Source organism: Cnephaeus nilssonii, assembly GCF_951640355.1.
Source record: "Cnephaeus nilssonii genome assembly, chromosome: 13".
NCBI classification, from domain to species: domain Eukaryota; kingdom Metazoa; phylum Chordata; class Mammalia; order Chiroptera; family Vespertilionidae; genus Cnephaeus; species Cnephaeus nilssonii.
This window is the reverse complement of record NC_137084.1, coordinates 42,483,818-42,498,184: the sequence shown is the minus strand read 5'-3', so window position 1 is coordinate 42,498,184 and position 14,367 is coordinate 42,483,818. Positions and strand designations below refer to the sequence as shown.

At 47.8% G+C, this 14,367-nt stretch overlaps 2 protein-coding genes across 2 annotated transcripts in view; one reads left to right on the top strand and one right to left on the bottom strand.

The window, feature by feature from the left end:
- Positions 1-14,367, top strand: part of ANAPC15 (anaphase promoting complex subunit 15) — a 93,015-nt gene that overhangs the window by 37,319 nt on the left and 41,329 nt on the right. The window lies entirely within an intron of this gene.
- LOC307109852 (folate receptor beta-like) lies at positions 247-13,952 on the bottom strand. The gene is made up of 5 exons (XM_079788814.1): positions 13,791-13,952; positions 3,503-3,667; positions 1,051-1,239; positions 820-955; positions 247-687 (listed from the first exon to the last, which is right to left on the bottom strand). The coding sequence occupies exons 2-5, from the start codon at positions 3,653-3,655 to the stop codon at positions 401-403; spliced, it is 765 nt and encodes a 254-aa protein (XP_079644940.1). The 5' UTR covers positions 3,656-3,667; positions 13,791-13,952; the 3' UTR covers positions 247-400.

Sequence of the window (14,367 nt, the reverse complement as noted above, 5' to 3'; positions counted from 1 at the left end):
TTCCCTCCACCAATCCCCTTGTCCCCTTGTGATGCAAGAATGATGAACTTAGCCCCAGACTAAGGGATCAATATATACTCCCTCCTTGCTGGTGAATTTCAAGCTAGTCCCAGTCCTTCTTTGGTTCTCTCGACAGGAATGATGAATCAATGAGGCATGTCCCCCTGCCACCCCATCTACCCCACGACCGGCTCACCCCACCCTCGACAACCCACTCATCCCCAAATTATTTACAAGACACAAGACACATGTGGATCTCTCTATTTGAATAGACTGTCACAGCGTAAGGACCAGGGCATTGTGAGGTCTGCTAATTGAGAGAGCTGAGCTGGACTGAGCCCAGGTCACCCAGGGTGGGTGCAGGCAAGGAAAAGGTCCAGGTATCAGTAGTGGAAGCTGTTCAGTCAAGGAGCCAGAGTTGCAGCATCAGAGCCAGGCTGAGCAGGAGAGGCCCAGTCCCATGGAGCATGGCCCTAGAAGCCATGGCCAAGGCATAGAACCTCGCCACCTCTTCATTGGGGTTGCCCTGGGCCGGCTCAAACCACATCTGGATGCAGCGGCCACTCCCTCGGCTGTATTGGCTGGCCTGGTAGGAGTGACTCCAGAGGTCCTCACACAGGGCTGCAGGAGTGGGGAAGTAGGACTCGAATGTGCGACAGACGGCCCCAGCTGGACACTTGTTGGATCCTGCAGCGGGAGAGAGGATAGACAAGACATCCAGCCCTGCTTACCTGAGAGAGATTCAGGCAATGCCAAATCCTCAAACCGCCTTTGCCCAAACCCCACCTCCATCTCCCCACCCACCCACCCAGCCCTCACCTGAGGTCCAGTTCCAGCCCTTGTGCCAGTCACTCTTGCAGGTGTAGGAGGTGCGGCAGGCTTCCCACCAGCTCTCACAGTCCTCTTTGCACAGGGGCACGTTCAGGAAGCGCTCTCTGCGCCAGCTCTGGTTCACCTGAGTGGGAGGTAAAATGAGAAGGTTCCTCAGCCAGGCCTGTTGGCAGCCACAGCTTTGACTGGGGTGGAGTGGGGTGAGGGAGACCCCGGTACCTCCTGGATCCAGGGCCCCAGGTTGGGGGAGCACTCATAGAGACAGGTGTCCTGGATGAAGTGGCGCTTGCAGGCGGGCTCCATCTTGCCACAGTGGTCCCAGTTGAAGTTATACAGGAGGGAGGTGTCCCTGTGCAGCTCCTGGCTGGTGCTGGCAGAGCAGCAGGCATTCTTCCTCCAGGGAGTGCACTGGGTGGGGAGGACACAGCACTCAGTCCCCCCCCCGCCACCCACTTCTGCCACCTCCAGCCTCTCCCCGTTTGGTTCTTGCTCGCCAGCCCCAGGTAGATTGTTCTAGAAACGCTCACTGTGAGGACCTCTCTGTCCTTGGCCTTCAGGAACTCCCATCTTGAGGGACACTCAATTGCAACAGTGTGATTAGGGGGTTGTGGGAGCCTGGGGGAAACCCTGTCTTGGGAGGACAAAAAAACTATCATTTATACAGGCCTTAACACTTTATAAAAAGTTCTTAAATTTATTCATTAAAAAAGTATTACTGAGTAGCTACTCTATACCAGCCACTGTTGTAGATGGAGTATAGCAGACAAGAAAACAGACAGAAATATGTGTTCATGGATCTTACATCCTGGTCAGGGGAGACAGACAGTAATACACTAAAAGAGAAAAAATATGATATGGAAGGATATGATCAACTATATAGGGACGTTTGCAGCAGGGAATGAGTATGTGGAGAATGGGGTGATTGTTGGAATTTAAAATAAGGTGGTTTGAAAAGCCTCATTGCTAGGTGACATTTTGAGTAAAGGAGGAAAGACAGTGAGTGATGCAATAAAAGATATACAGTATATATTTTTATTTTTTATTAATCTTCACCTGAGGTTATATTTTCTATCGATTTTTAGAGACAGTGGAAGGGAGGGGGAGAGACAGAGAGTGAGAAACATTGATGTGAGAGAGACACATGGATTGGTTGCCTTCCACATGTGCCCGGACTCAGGATGAAGCCTGCAACCAAGATACGTGCCCTTGACCAGAATCGAACCCGGGACCCTTCAGTTCACAGGAATAAAATAGATTTTTGAATAACCATATTCTTGGCAAGAAATAAGATCTGTGTCGCCCCTGTGGTTAGGCCAGTACCAGACATAATGGGCCCACAGAAACATTTGCTAAACAAAAAGCAAATGAAAGACATTTATGATTTCCTAATCTAAACCAAACTTCATCTTAGAAATAGACACACCATAGTTTAGCATGTTTTTAATATAGACCCAATTTTCCAGGACAACAAAAGCATGAAACGGAAGGCTGTACTATATGGTTTACATTATTGGAGTTAATTACCATTTTAGAAAATGGCCTCAGTTGGTGTGGCTCAGGTGGTTGAGCATTTTCCCATGCACCAAAAGGTCACCAGTTGGATTCCCAGTCAGGGCACATATCTGGGTTATTGTGGGCTCAACCCAGTAGGGGATGTGCAGGAGGCAGTCAGTCAATCTCTCTCTCTCTCTCTCTCTCTCTCTCCCCCCCCCCCTTTCCTTTTTCTCTAAAATCAATAAAAACATATAAAAAATAGAAAATAGTCATCAATGGCAACACGTCTTAGAGTATCTTATAGCCTTTAAGTTGCCAATAGAATACACCAGCACAAATCTTCATTTGCAGCTGCCCCATTCGTAGTGATTTTATGAATAAAGAAACGTGTGCTGTTTCACAAGGACTTCTAATGTAGCCATACCAGAAAACTGACATATTGAAATGTAGTTTGTTTGTTTTTTATATAAATTGCTTTCTTCTTGCTTCTCCTTTGCATTACAGGTAATTATGTTGATAATTTTAAATTAAATGTGCAAATAGATTCTACTAGCTTTGAACTTCATTCCAGGATAGAAAAGAGAGTCTAAACAATATTTTTTTCTAAAAAGGAAGTATCGAGACTAGTAAGGGATGCATAATTTTTTACAGAACATGTGAAAGTACTGCACCTCTGCCCCGTGTCGCAGTCATAGAGGCCTCTCCTTTGCCCCTAGCACTCCATGGGACTGGCACGTAGTCAAAGTAGGAAAACCATCCTCCCCCAAACCCCTGGAGGTGTCCGCCCCAGTCCTACCCCACCACGAGGGCTAGTCATGTCCAGGTGCTGTGTGTGTCCATAGGCTCCTCTGGGCCTCAGTTTCCTCATGTGTGTCATGGGGAAAATGTCATCTACCTACCTCAGAGGACCACCGGAAAAATGAGATCATGGGCAGAAAGCCCATGACACCTGGTAGGCAGGTACTCAGTAAGTGATCATTGCATGTGATTGCTGACATGGTGTCCTGTTCTGAGGAGGCCGCCCCAAAATCAGCTAAACCGCTCCCCGACCTTTACCTTCTCAGCAATAATCAGAACATGGGGTGTCTGGCCCCTCACCCCTTCCCGCACCACCCTAAGGTCCTCTTCCCTGTCAGAACCAGTCCCCTCCCCAACCGCAGCCACACTGCGGCCATACCTGGCCATGCAGCTTGTCCTCAGGGCCTGGCTTTGTCTTGTGGTGTTTGGCGTCCATGCAGACGTTGAGCAGGTCTGTCCTGTCTCTGGCACTGCACACGGAGGCCGACAACCAGGCCAGCAGCAGCAGAGGTGGCATCCGTTTCCAGGCCATGTCCTTCTGTCCCTGCAGAGGGAGCTGTGGTTAGGGAGAACGAAGCCTGAGGGGAGAGCCCATGCCGGGTGCTCCCTTCACCCCCTCCTCAGTCTCCCCATCTCCACAGTGAAGGCTGGGGCCAGACCCTGTTCCTTCAGTGCTGGGTCCTGGGGCTGCCTGAGACTGAGATAGATGAGGCTGGCAAAGAGGGCTCCCTCACCCGTCTTGGAGGGTTCAGAAGGGGATCTGGGGTTAGTAGGGGGACCCTCAGGGACAGTACCCAAGTTGGAGAAAAATGCTTGAACCCACACATTCTCTCTGGATTTTACCTTTAAAAAGAAAGTAGTTAAATGGTTTAGGTCCCTACTTCCTGAAAAGGGCCAGGGACCCACAGCACCCTTATGCTGTGTTCAGCAAGTGCCCTGCCATTAGACCCTGGATCGCCTGGGTTCCCATGGCAGCTTAGGAACCCTGTTTGCCTGGGGAAGGCAGAGGCCCAGCTCTGCTGAGTTCTCCACATCGGCCTGAGGATCAAGGGATGTAACACAAACAGGACCATGTTTGGTTTAATGATACAGAAATGGAAGGAGTGGTGGATTTTTTTAAAAAAGATTTTATTGATTGCTAGAAAGAGGAAGGGAGAGGGAGAGAGAAACATCAATAGGCTGCCTCCTGCACAACCCCTACTGGGGATCGAGCCCACAACCCAGGCATGTGAATCATACAGCAACCTCTTGGTGCATAAGATGATGCCCAACCAAATGAGCCACACCAGCCAGGACAAACGTGGTGGCTTTCAAACAGATTTGCTCCCTCAGACTTCTTCCTTCCCTATTTCCTCAAAGCCTTTCCTCCCTCCACCCCATTGTGACTCTGGCCCCTCAGCTCTCTGAGAGCTGGACTAATGCCCCAGATCGCCACCTGACTCCTCAGAAAACAAACACAGAGACCCTTGGACTGACCACATAAAGTCTGCCGTGTGTTAAAGGAGCCTGCCCGACAGGCACTGAGGGGCATGGGCGGCACCTGGAAAAAGTGACAGCCCCTTGTCTGTCCATGACTGCCCGTCACCCCACCCCACCCTTTACAGATCTGTTTCTTTGGGCTTAGTCGCTGAAGCACTAAGAGTTGATAATGAAGACCCATTCCTCTCCCTCACCATTCCCTCATGCAGTTGATCACCAAGTCCTGGCAAGGGTCCCTCCAAAAACCTTTCCAGAATTCACTTCCCCTGGCTCTGTGTTTGGGGTCAGTTCACTCCTCCAATTTCTTCCCCTTCAAGTCATCTTTCCCACAGGAGCCAGGGTGATCTTTCTAAAGAAAGACATGCCCCTCCGCTACCCACAGACCCACCAAGTCCCCCCAGTGCCCCTGTCACCCTTCCCTCCTGGGGGCATCTTGCCTGAGCCTCCTTTGCTGCTGGGAGCGCACGCTGCTGCGTCCGGACTGGCCTCTCTCAGGGCTGGCCTCAGCTCCAGGACCCTGGACTCCCCAGTGGTCTCTGTCCTCAGGGCAGGGTGACTGTAAGAGCTCTGAATGTGCTTATGCATAATGTACCCTGAGGTTAGCAATTTCTACTTCTACTTCCTTACTTTCCAAACCCACTGTCTTCAAGGCTCCTTTAGTCTGTCAAGTTAGCCAATCTTGTTTGATTTCATCTTCCTTTTTTTAAATAAAGACTTAAAAAAATTTTTTATTGATTTCTGAGAGGAAGGGAGAGAGAGAGAGAGATAGAAACATCAATGAGAGAGAATCATTGATTGACTGCCTTCTGCAAGCCTCCTACTGGGTATCGAGCCCAAAACCCGGGCATGTGTCCTTGACAGGAATAGAATCTGGAACCCTTCAGTCTGCAGGCCGACACTCTATCCACTGAGCCAAACTGGCCCAGGCTGATTTCATCTCTTTATTTGTTAATTTTCTCATTTCAGGATCCACACATTCAACATTCATGAAAGTTTAGAGAAACACTCACCTCCTCGGGGAATCTGATTTTTGAGGTTCCACAAGTGGTTTTAGGATAAAGCTAACTTGAGGGGCATGAGGCAAGGTGGGGAAGAACCCAGGCTTTAGGGTCAGGCCATGGGATCCAATAACAGCTCCAGCCCTCTCAGAACCTTGGAACTGTCACTAAACCTTGCCGAACTCTCGTTGGCTCACCAGAAAATTGTTGAGAATATATCTGGAAAAGCCGGGCACGTATGAAGTAGGCTTAAATGCCAACTATCATGTTAATTTGTGAGCATCGGGGTGAACATAGGTAGAAGGTGAGGTACAGAAGTCAAGGGTCACAGAAAAAATTGTCTCAGATCTGATTAAGTATAATATTTCACCATATAATATTACTTTAAAAATAATTAAGCAGTTTTTTAAAAATAAATTTTTATTGAATTTTGAGAGAGGAAGGGAGAGGGAGGGAGGGGAAGAGAGAGAGAGAGAGAGAGAGAGAGAGAGAGAGAGAGAGAGATTGATGTGAAAGAGAAACATTGATCAGATGCCTCCTGCAGGAGCCCCTGACCTTTTGGTGCATGGGATGATGCTCAACCAACTAAAGCCACACTGGCTAGGGCCATAATTAAGCAATTTTTTATAACCTTTAAAAATTGTGGTAAAATACACATTATGTAAAATGTACCATCCTAACCATTTTTAAGTGTATTGTTAAGTACATTCATATTGTTGTACTACCAATCTCTGGAACTTTTCCATCTTGTAATGTTACAGAAAACCGAAGAAGAACAAAGCATTACTTAGAGAGATAGAGTTACATTTATTACACGCGGGTCCAGAGAAAAATGTATCTCAAATTCTGGGCCCCAACATGCAGGAATTCTCTCTATTTATATGATTCTACCTTCTTTGTCTCCCAAATATGGGGTGTTTCCGGCCCCTTTTGCAAGTTCTCAAAGAGCCCGTATGTATTGGGGCCTTGAGACCTCAACCAGAGGCCTAGCCTGGCACCAGCACTGATAAACTTGTCTGGGGAAAATTTAATGGCCTTGCTGAAGTGGGCGTAGTCTTAGCAAGCAAGAATCCACAGAAGCCACCCCAGCCGGCTTGGCTCAGTGGATAGAGCGTCAGCCTGCCGACCGAAGGGACCCCGGTTCGATTCCAGCCAAGGGCACATGCCTGGGTTGCGGGCTTGATCCCCAGTGGGGGGTGTGCAGGAGACAGCCCATCAATGATTCTCTTTCATTATTGATGTTTCTATCGTTCTCTCCTTCTCCCTTCCTCTCTGAAATCAATGAAGAAATATATTTTTTTTAAAAAAAAGAAGAATCCACAGAAGCCAATTAGCAGGGTTAAAATTTCAAACAGCAGTTTTCATATAAAATGGGATGCTTCATTCCCCACTGGTTTTATGTACATGAGTCAAATCATTGACTCTTAGTTATTGTAGTTATATTTACCCCTGAGGACTATAATCTTAATTTTTTTGCCTAATAAAGTTAGTGGGCCTGCTTATAAGATAAGGGCCTGGAATGAGGGCCAGGAGTAATCTTTAGAGAGTCCGAAGAGTCCTGGACTCTCAATTTTTCCTGGGCTGTCTTAAGCCGGATGTGATGAAGCCACGTTGGGATTCCGTTGACCTTGACCGCTGTGGAGGTGGTCCTTTCCAGGTAGGAGTCAGTCCTTGGATGGCAAATACCTTTACCCAAACAGAGTCACCAGGGTGGAAGGAATAAACCAGATCAGAAGTTGGTACAGGCAGAGCTTCTCAGATGCTTACTGGGTAGACTGTAAAGCCTGTAAGAACTTGAATAAAGACTGGTTATGGATTTTAGTTTTTCTAGTTTGGGTAGGCCAGGATCTGGAAGCGTCACTAGAATCTGTAGAGGCCCCACTGGTTTTAGGGCAGCCTCCCGGGCAGCTTCATCTGTGGCCCTGTTCCCTCTTGCTTCTGTGGAGAACCCTTACCTTGTTGTAAATGCGTACCTGCTATCAGTATAAATTGTTACTGATTTTTCTTTTGTCCACCAGAGAGCCTGAAACTGGGTGACTTGAATGTTTGACATCCAGTGCTCCAGTGTGTTCCAGAGTAAAGCCTCGACCTCATGTGGGGCAGTTAGGATTAGTTACTGACTTAGGGTTAACTTATTTGCTTTTTCGATAAGCATAGCTGTGGCTGCTACTACCTGGAGGCAAGCATGTCACCCAAATGCAAAGGGGTCAAGTCTTTTGGTCAAATAGGCTACTGGCCTTTTCTAAGGGCTGACACTTTGGGTGAATACCTCTTTGGCTATGCCCCTTGTCTTAAATACTTAGTTACATCTGGTAGTGCAAGTTGGCCTATCGTCCTTGCTCTGCTCATGTCTGTCTAACTGCCTAATGTATTACCTCAAGGATCCTGGCTCTGAATTCTTTTAGGGAAAATGGACGTTGAATTACTTCTGTAGCTGCTTCATGCTGAGGAGGGACGGAGTTTTCTCTCAGAGCCAAGAGATCCTTGCTGTCTGTCACAGGGACGATGAGGCCTAGGCACAGAAGGAGGTGGGCTTGTGGCCTGGCAGAGACAAATTGTAACAAATGATCCAGTGGAAGGGAAAGGAAACATTTCAGTTTTAATGACCTCTATTGAAATAGAATTTTTCTCCTCCAAATTACCTCTATGTTTTTCAAAAGAGCCAGATAAAGACTAATTTACCTATTGTATTTAATTTGGCCTGATTGTTTGCATAAACACAACAAGAATGGTAACTGACTACCTTTGCCGGAATTTCATGATTGAATCTTATTGAGCCCCATAGGGCTAGGAAGCCAAACCATCCAGCTGCCGTCAGGCCTGCCTGTAGTATCTGCTGAGTTAGGTGAATCCCTCACCTGAAGCGACTCCACCTAGGCCCACGCCCTAGGTTTTAAGGCCCATCTCAGTAGCCCTCCTATGCGTCACGGCCTAGAGTGTGTGGGGTTCTGCAGGGACACAGAGTCGTCCTTATTGCTCCCCTTCTACTCTGACCAACCGCCAGTGATGGTAGGGCATGGGCCTGATGCTCCAGCGCCAGCCATTTTCAGGGCTCACAAGCAGGATACGAGGCTTTTCCTTGGCACTCTTATTGGCTTTAAGTCTTCAGAGTTCAGACAGGGCTCTTTAAAACATGACACTCCAGTCAAAGTTTCCGGTCAATAAAACCACTATTAGAAACCGGTCTTATTGAATTTATGCAGAGAAACATATTGCCATGATTTATTAAGCATTGCCAAATTTCAGAATAATTATATAAGGAGAAAAATATACTGACCTGCTTTAAGATCTTCTGATTTTCCTTGTCAGTCCTTTCTATGGATTCTTCAGAGTAATATAACTATCTTCAAATGACAAGGAGAAATTCAAAATGTGTCTATATTCAAGTAGACAATTATGTCTACATTCAAGTAGACTACTTAACTTGTCCTTAAAATTTCATATGGTCTCTGGGAGGGGTGACATGCCCTCTCAGAAAGGACTAAGGGAGCTTTATTGCTTTACAGGATCTCATATGTCACAGGACCTCACGGGGTCTGTAATTCCTGTAACAAAGGGCTGGTACTCATCACTTCCCTCTGTTCCAAACAGGCCTTCCCTGGTTTCCTAAAGTTGAGGTTTGTGTCACACCTGACATGGGTATGGCCACAAAGGCCTGCAAGACAGTATACAGGCTGCCAACTGTCTTTTAATAGAGACCAAAACTAGATAGGTATTTCCCTTGCCCATTTGGGCACCTGCCCTTTTGGCAACTGCATTCAAATCTGTAAGGTTAATGCAATATTATTAACACAATGAAGTACAATATTGGCACTGTGGCTACCTTAGGTAGCCAAATCTTCTGCTACCATATATGACACATGGTAGGGCTATACAAATATCTTAGGGAGGTGACTAAGGTCTATTCTTTTTTTTTATATATATTTTATTGATTTTTTACAGAGAGGAAGGGAGAAGGATAGTTAGAAACATTGATGAGAGAGAAACATCAATCAGCTGCCTCCTGCACACCTCCTACTGGGGATGTGCCTGCAACCAAGGTACATGCCCTTGACCGGAATCGAACCTGGGACCTTTCAGTCCACAGGCTGACGCTCTATCCACTGAGCCAAACCGGTTAGGGCTAAGGTCTATTCTTGACCTTCTCACATATAAAGCAAAATTGTCCTTGTCTTTCTGGAGTTATGTCCATGAAGACACAGGCATTATCTAAGTCTTTTATACAGTTTCCTGCAGGCTACTGTCAGGACTGTGCATGGTGGCCAGTTCTTCTTTCTAGCCACAAACACAGACTGTCTAATTTCCCTAAAATTTATTCTGACACAGGAGAAAGCTGTTTTGCTGTAAATAGGCAGCTTAACCCCTACATAACTGGGCTTAGACATCTGCCTAGAAAGCCGTAATTTATAAGTTTAACATGTGGCCTTAGGTCCTTCCAACCCAACAGGGTCTCTGCCATCCCTCGGTCAGACTCCTCCTCTCTTGGAGAATCTCAAAGTCCTGAAGGCTCCCCGGTCCAGGGAGAGAGTGCCTTTCCTTTGCTCTTTGACTTTTAAGCTGCCAGTCGAAAACAGCCAGAGTTGCAGTTAGAAACAGCTTTGCATATTGCAAAGCACTTCTGTGGCAGTGGCTTGGGGATTAGGCCCCTTGTTTTCCCGCCAGTCCCCTTTGTGGCAGAGCAGCGACCAGGCCTCTCCCAAGGGAGTGCACTGGAAGGGGATCTCAGCCCCTCCTCTTCCAGCAGCAACAGGTACTGAACCCTTTCAGTACATTTGCAAACGGGGAGCGTTCACTAGCTCTATCTGCTGCTTTCACAGATCCCGGGCCTGCCGCTCTATTCCTGGGGCTGCAGGAAGGCCAGTAGCCGTCACTGGCTTCTGGTTTAACTGCTGCAGCCAGCAAGCCAAAGGCCTAAGTAGCAGCGGGGCAGCCCTAGTGTCAGGTAAATGGCTGCTGGCCGCCGCTTTTCTTGCTGCTGAGGCTTCTTCCAGGGCCACTTAAGCAGCTCAGGCATCCAGCCCCCCTTATCCCCTTCTTTTATCTGGCTCTTGGGGGCTGAGTCTGCCCAGCAACCAGTTTTAAATCACCAGGGCAGCTAGAAGTTCTGATAAGACACCTACGCCAGCAGAGCGGTCTGCAGCCAGTAAAAATAAACAAAAACCTATCTCTCCCAGCTTCATAATTAACTGCTGACTCCCCCCTCCCCTTCTCTGCATTAACCATTTACTCTGTCCTTAGCAGGGGAAATAAGGCAAGCGGTCTGAGATCCTGTATAACCAGGCTTTTTACATTTAAGGATACTTGTTTCTTATTCAAACCTGTAACCGTTGTTTTCCGCATAGATTTTTACCCTAGACTCCTAGAGGATCTTAAATCCTCCTCCTTTACCACTCTTGATTTCTCCAACCACCCCCTCCCCACCCGTCCCGTCCCCCAGTCCAGTTGCTTGTCTCCCTTTCTGATTGCGAGTCAGAGGAAGACAATACCTACAGAGGGGAGAAAAAGAAACTGGGAGTTTCAGAGAAAACTACAGACAACTGCTGTAGCAGTCCTCCCTTTCGAAAGCTGAATTTTGACCTGTGGGAAAAATGACTCTTAGCCTGGAAAGATAGCAGATGAGGATAAGGGTGTATAGGGATATTTCTTGCAAACTGAAAGCCTGGATGGCCTCCTGAAAGAAAAGATCTTTAATCCAGTTACAGATGCTATTAGAATCAGGATGAGAGAGGAAGGGAAAGACCAGGTTATGTCCTCTATGAGGATCCTAATAACTGAAAACAGCAAGTTAAACACACGTTGGACTATGATGTCACAGCCAGGGACAGGGCCTGTAAATCTCTCCACCCTGCGGAGCTGTAAGAGCTGCCCCTGGAAGTCTCCAACCACCAAAGAGATAAGAAAGCCATAAATAAAAGTTACTTGTTCTTTGAAATATCACAAATTTATACCTTTAAATTAACCTTAGGACTTTAAATTTTCAATTTAATATAGCAAATTCACAAATCAGAGCAAACTGAAACTCTTACTTATACAAAATAAGAGAGAAATTTTTATTAGCTAAACTAGGGGCCTGGTGCACGAAATTCGTGCACTGGGGGTTGGGTGTCCCTCAGCCCAACCTGCCCCCTCTCACATACTGGGAGCCCTCAGGGGATGTCCTACTGACGGCTTAGGCCCGCGCCCCACAGGGAGCATACCTAAGCCGCAGTCTGGCCTCCCTTTGTGGGAGGCAACCGGGCTGGTCAGGGGAAGGCACCAGCCCCATCACCCCACTGCTGCAGCCACTGTCAGTCACCACAGCCACCAAGGTGTTTTCATCAACACGGACTCCAGTCCCTTCACCAAGAAAAAATGACAACTTTCTTTAGGCATTTTCAAGATGTGTCTTTCATAGGATATGCATTTCTTTATTTTTTTATCCTCACCTGAGGGTATGTTTCCATTGACTTTTAGAGAATGTGGAAGAGAAAGGGAAAGACAGAGAGAAACACTTTGATTGGTTGCCTCCTGCATGAGCCCTGATCTGGGCCCCAGCCAGGGAGGAGCCTGTAACCTAGGTACATGCCTTTGATCAGAATCAAACCCAGACCCTGCTGTCTGCAGGCTGAGGCATTATCCACTGAGTCAAACCAACTAGGGCAGGATATGACATTTCTTAGCCTTCCAGCAGCGGACCTTTATTTTTTTCTCCAGAAGTGTGGTGGAAAAACCCTAGATCACCTTTTTGGATTCTTATTACCCAAGTTACTAAGAATATTACCAGTGGCATACAGGAAGCTTAGCCAATATGCAGTCAGAAAAGGTGTTTCCTCTATAGTTCACACCAATCACGGGCTGTGCCCTGCCCAGGCCTAAAGCCTCTGGCCAAAGCTTTAGGCCTGGGCAGGCCTCCCCAGCTCCCTCTGATCACCGGCTCAGCCCCTGCCCAGGCCTGCCCAGACCGAAAGCCTCTTGGGCAGGAGCGGACCCCCAGCTCCCTACAATCAATCGAGGGGGTCCGCTCCTGCCCAGGCCGAAAACAGACCCCCAGCTCCCTGCCCAGGTGATCAACCGCAGGGGGTCCGCTGGTGTACCAGGCTGAAGAAACCCCCAGCTCCCTGCAATCAATGGCAGGGGGTCCGCTCGTGCACCAGGCCAAAAGCTTCCGGTGGAGGCTTTTTGCCTGGAGCCGGAGCGGACACCCAGCTCCCCACTTTAGATGGCAGGGGGTCCGCTCGCCACGCCCACCATCCAATGAGAGTGAGGAGCTGGGTGTCCACCACTCCCACCATCCATCGAAAGCGGGGAGCTGGGTGTCCGCTCTGGCAGAGGCTTTCGGTCTGGTGCCAGAGCGGACCCCAGCTCCCTGCAATCCGTCGCAGGGGGTCAGCTCAGGGCGCCTATGTATGCAAAGTAACCGCCATCTTGGTCAGGTTTATTTGCATACTCGCTCTGATTGGATGGTGGGCGTGGCTTGGCTGGTGGGCATAGCGAAGGTGCGGTCAATTTGCGTATTACTGTTTTATTAGGTAGGATGGGCTGATTCCCTCCCACTGTGATAGAGAGCAAACATCTCTGAGAAAAATAACTCAGCAGCGCTGCTTAAGACGTTTGCAGACCATCCCCGCAGGTCCACCCTATTTTTAAAAAATTTAAACAACAGAAAGAGATAACATATACTCTCATGTGTACAGCCAGAGGCACAAAGTAGCTTTCACTTCACACAGACCAGATAATGAGCAGATAATTATGCCAAGACAGACAAACATCCATACTCACACTCTCTCAGTAGACTAGCCCAAACTGGAGCTGAGCAGATAAATGAAACAATGCCCAACTCCCCAGACGGGCTTGGGGGCACTCCAGGCACCCATACCCCAGAACAGAATTCTCCACCAACGTCTTGGTGAGAAACTACCGGAGGAGTTAAGACTGTGTCCAGTCCCCCCTTCTCGGTAGCAAATTGGCTAGTCCCACACAAACAAACAGCAGAGTGAACTCATAATTCCTTCATTTACCTCCAGAGTCCCACATTTATATACTATCTAGTCCGAGTTTTTGACTTCTACCAGATATTAACCAGAGTTTAAACAGTCACCTGATTCCTGACTCCTGATTAATTTGCCTGAGGAAGCTCTTTGGCCTCCGGGGAGGTGATCAAGCTCCCCCGTTCCACTCACTTGGAGTGGGCTTAACTGACGGGGCCCCTACCTTACAGATTCTGTCGACAGGTCCAGAAGTGTCTGTCCACTCTCTCCAGATGCCGGCCGGGTCCTGGGCTGAGGTCCGGGAGGGCCTGGAGTCCCACGGTTCAATTCTACTAAATCAGCAGAGCGGTACCTCCTGGAGGCCTATCCGGCTCCCCTGGGCCCCAAACCTGGCCCATTCACTGGAGTCCAAAAGGCCAAGCTAGTTATGTAACACTGGAACTGTATTCCCACTAAGCAACTATATATTGCCTCCTTCCCCCAGTCCTTGGCAACCACCATTTGACTTTCTGTCTGTATGAACTTGACTACTTCAGATATCTTCTATAAGTGACATCATACAGTATTTGCCATTTTGTGAGTGGCTTCTTTGACTTAGCATAATAACCTCAAAGTTTATTCATGTGTTAGAATTTCATTCCTTTTTATAGCTGAATAGTATTTAATTGTATGTATACAATGTATTTTATTTATCCACTTATTCATAAATGTACACTTGGGTTGCTTCCATCTCTTTGTACTGTGAAGAATGCTGCTATAAACACGGGTGTATAAATATTTCTACAGGACCCTGCCTGCAG

What these genes read in the sequence shown, in the direction of transcription:
- LOC307109852 (XM_079788814.1), bottom strand. Translation starts at nt 3,655, where the DNA reads ATGGCCTGGAAACGGATGCCACCTCTGCTGCTGCTGGCCTGGTTGTCG. An exon ending in AGGACAAGCTGCATGGCCAG is followed by an intron (nt 1,240 to 3,502) that starts GTATGGCCGCAG and finishes CTCCCCACCCAG; the next exon opens with TGCACTCCCTGGAGGAAGAA. An exon ending in GGGCTGGAACTGGACCTCAG is followed by an intron (nt 688 to 819) that starts GTGAGGGCTGGG and finishes CTCCCGCTGCAG; the next exon opens with GATCCAACAAGTGTCCAGCT.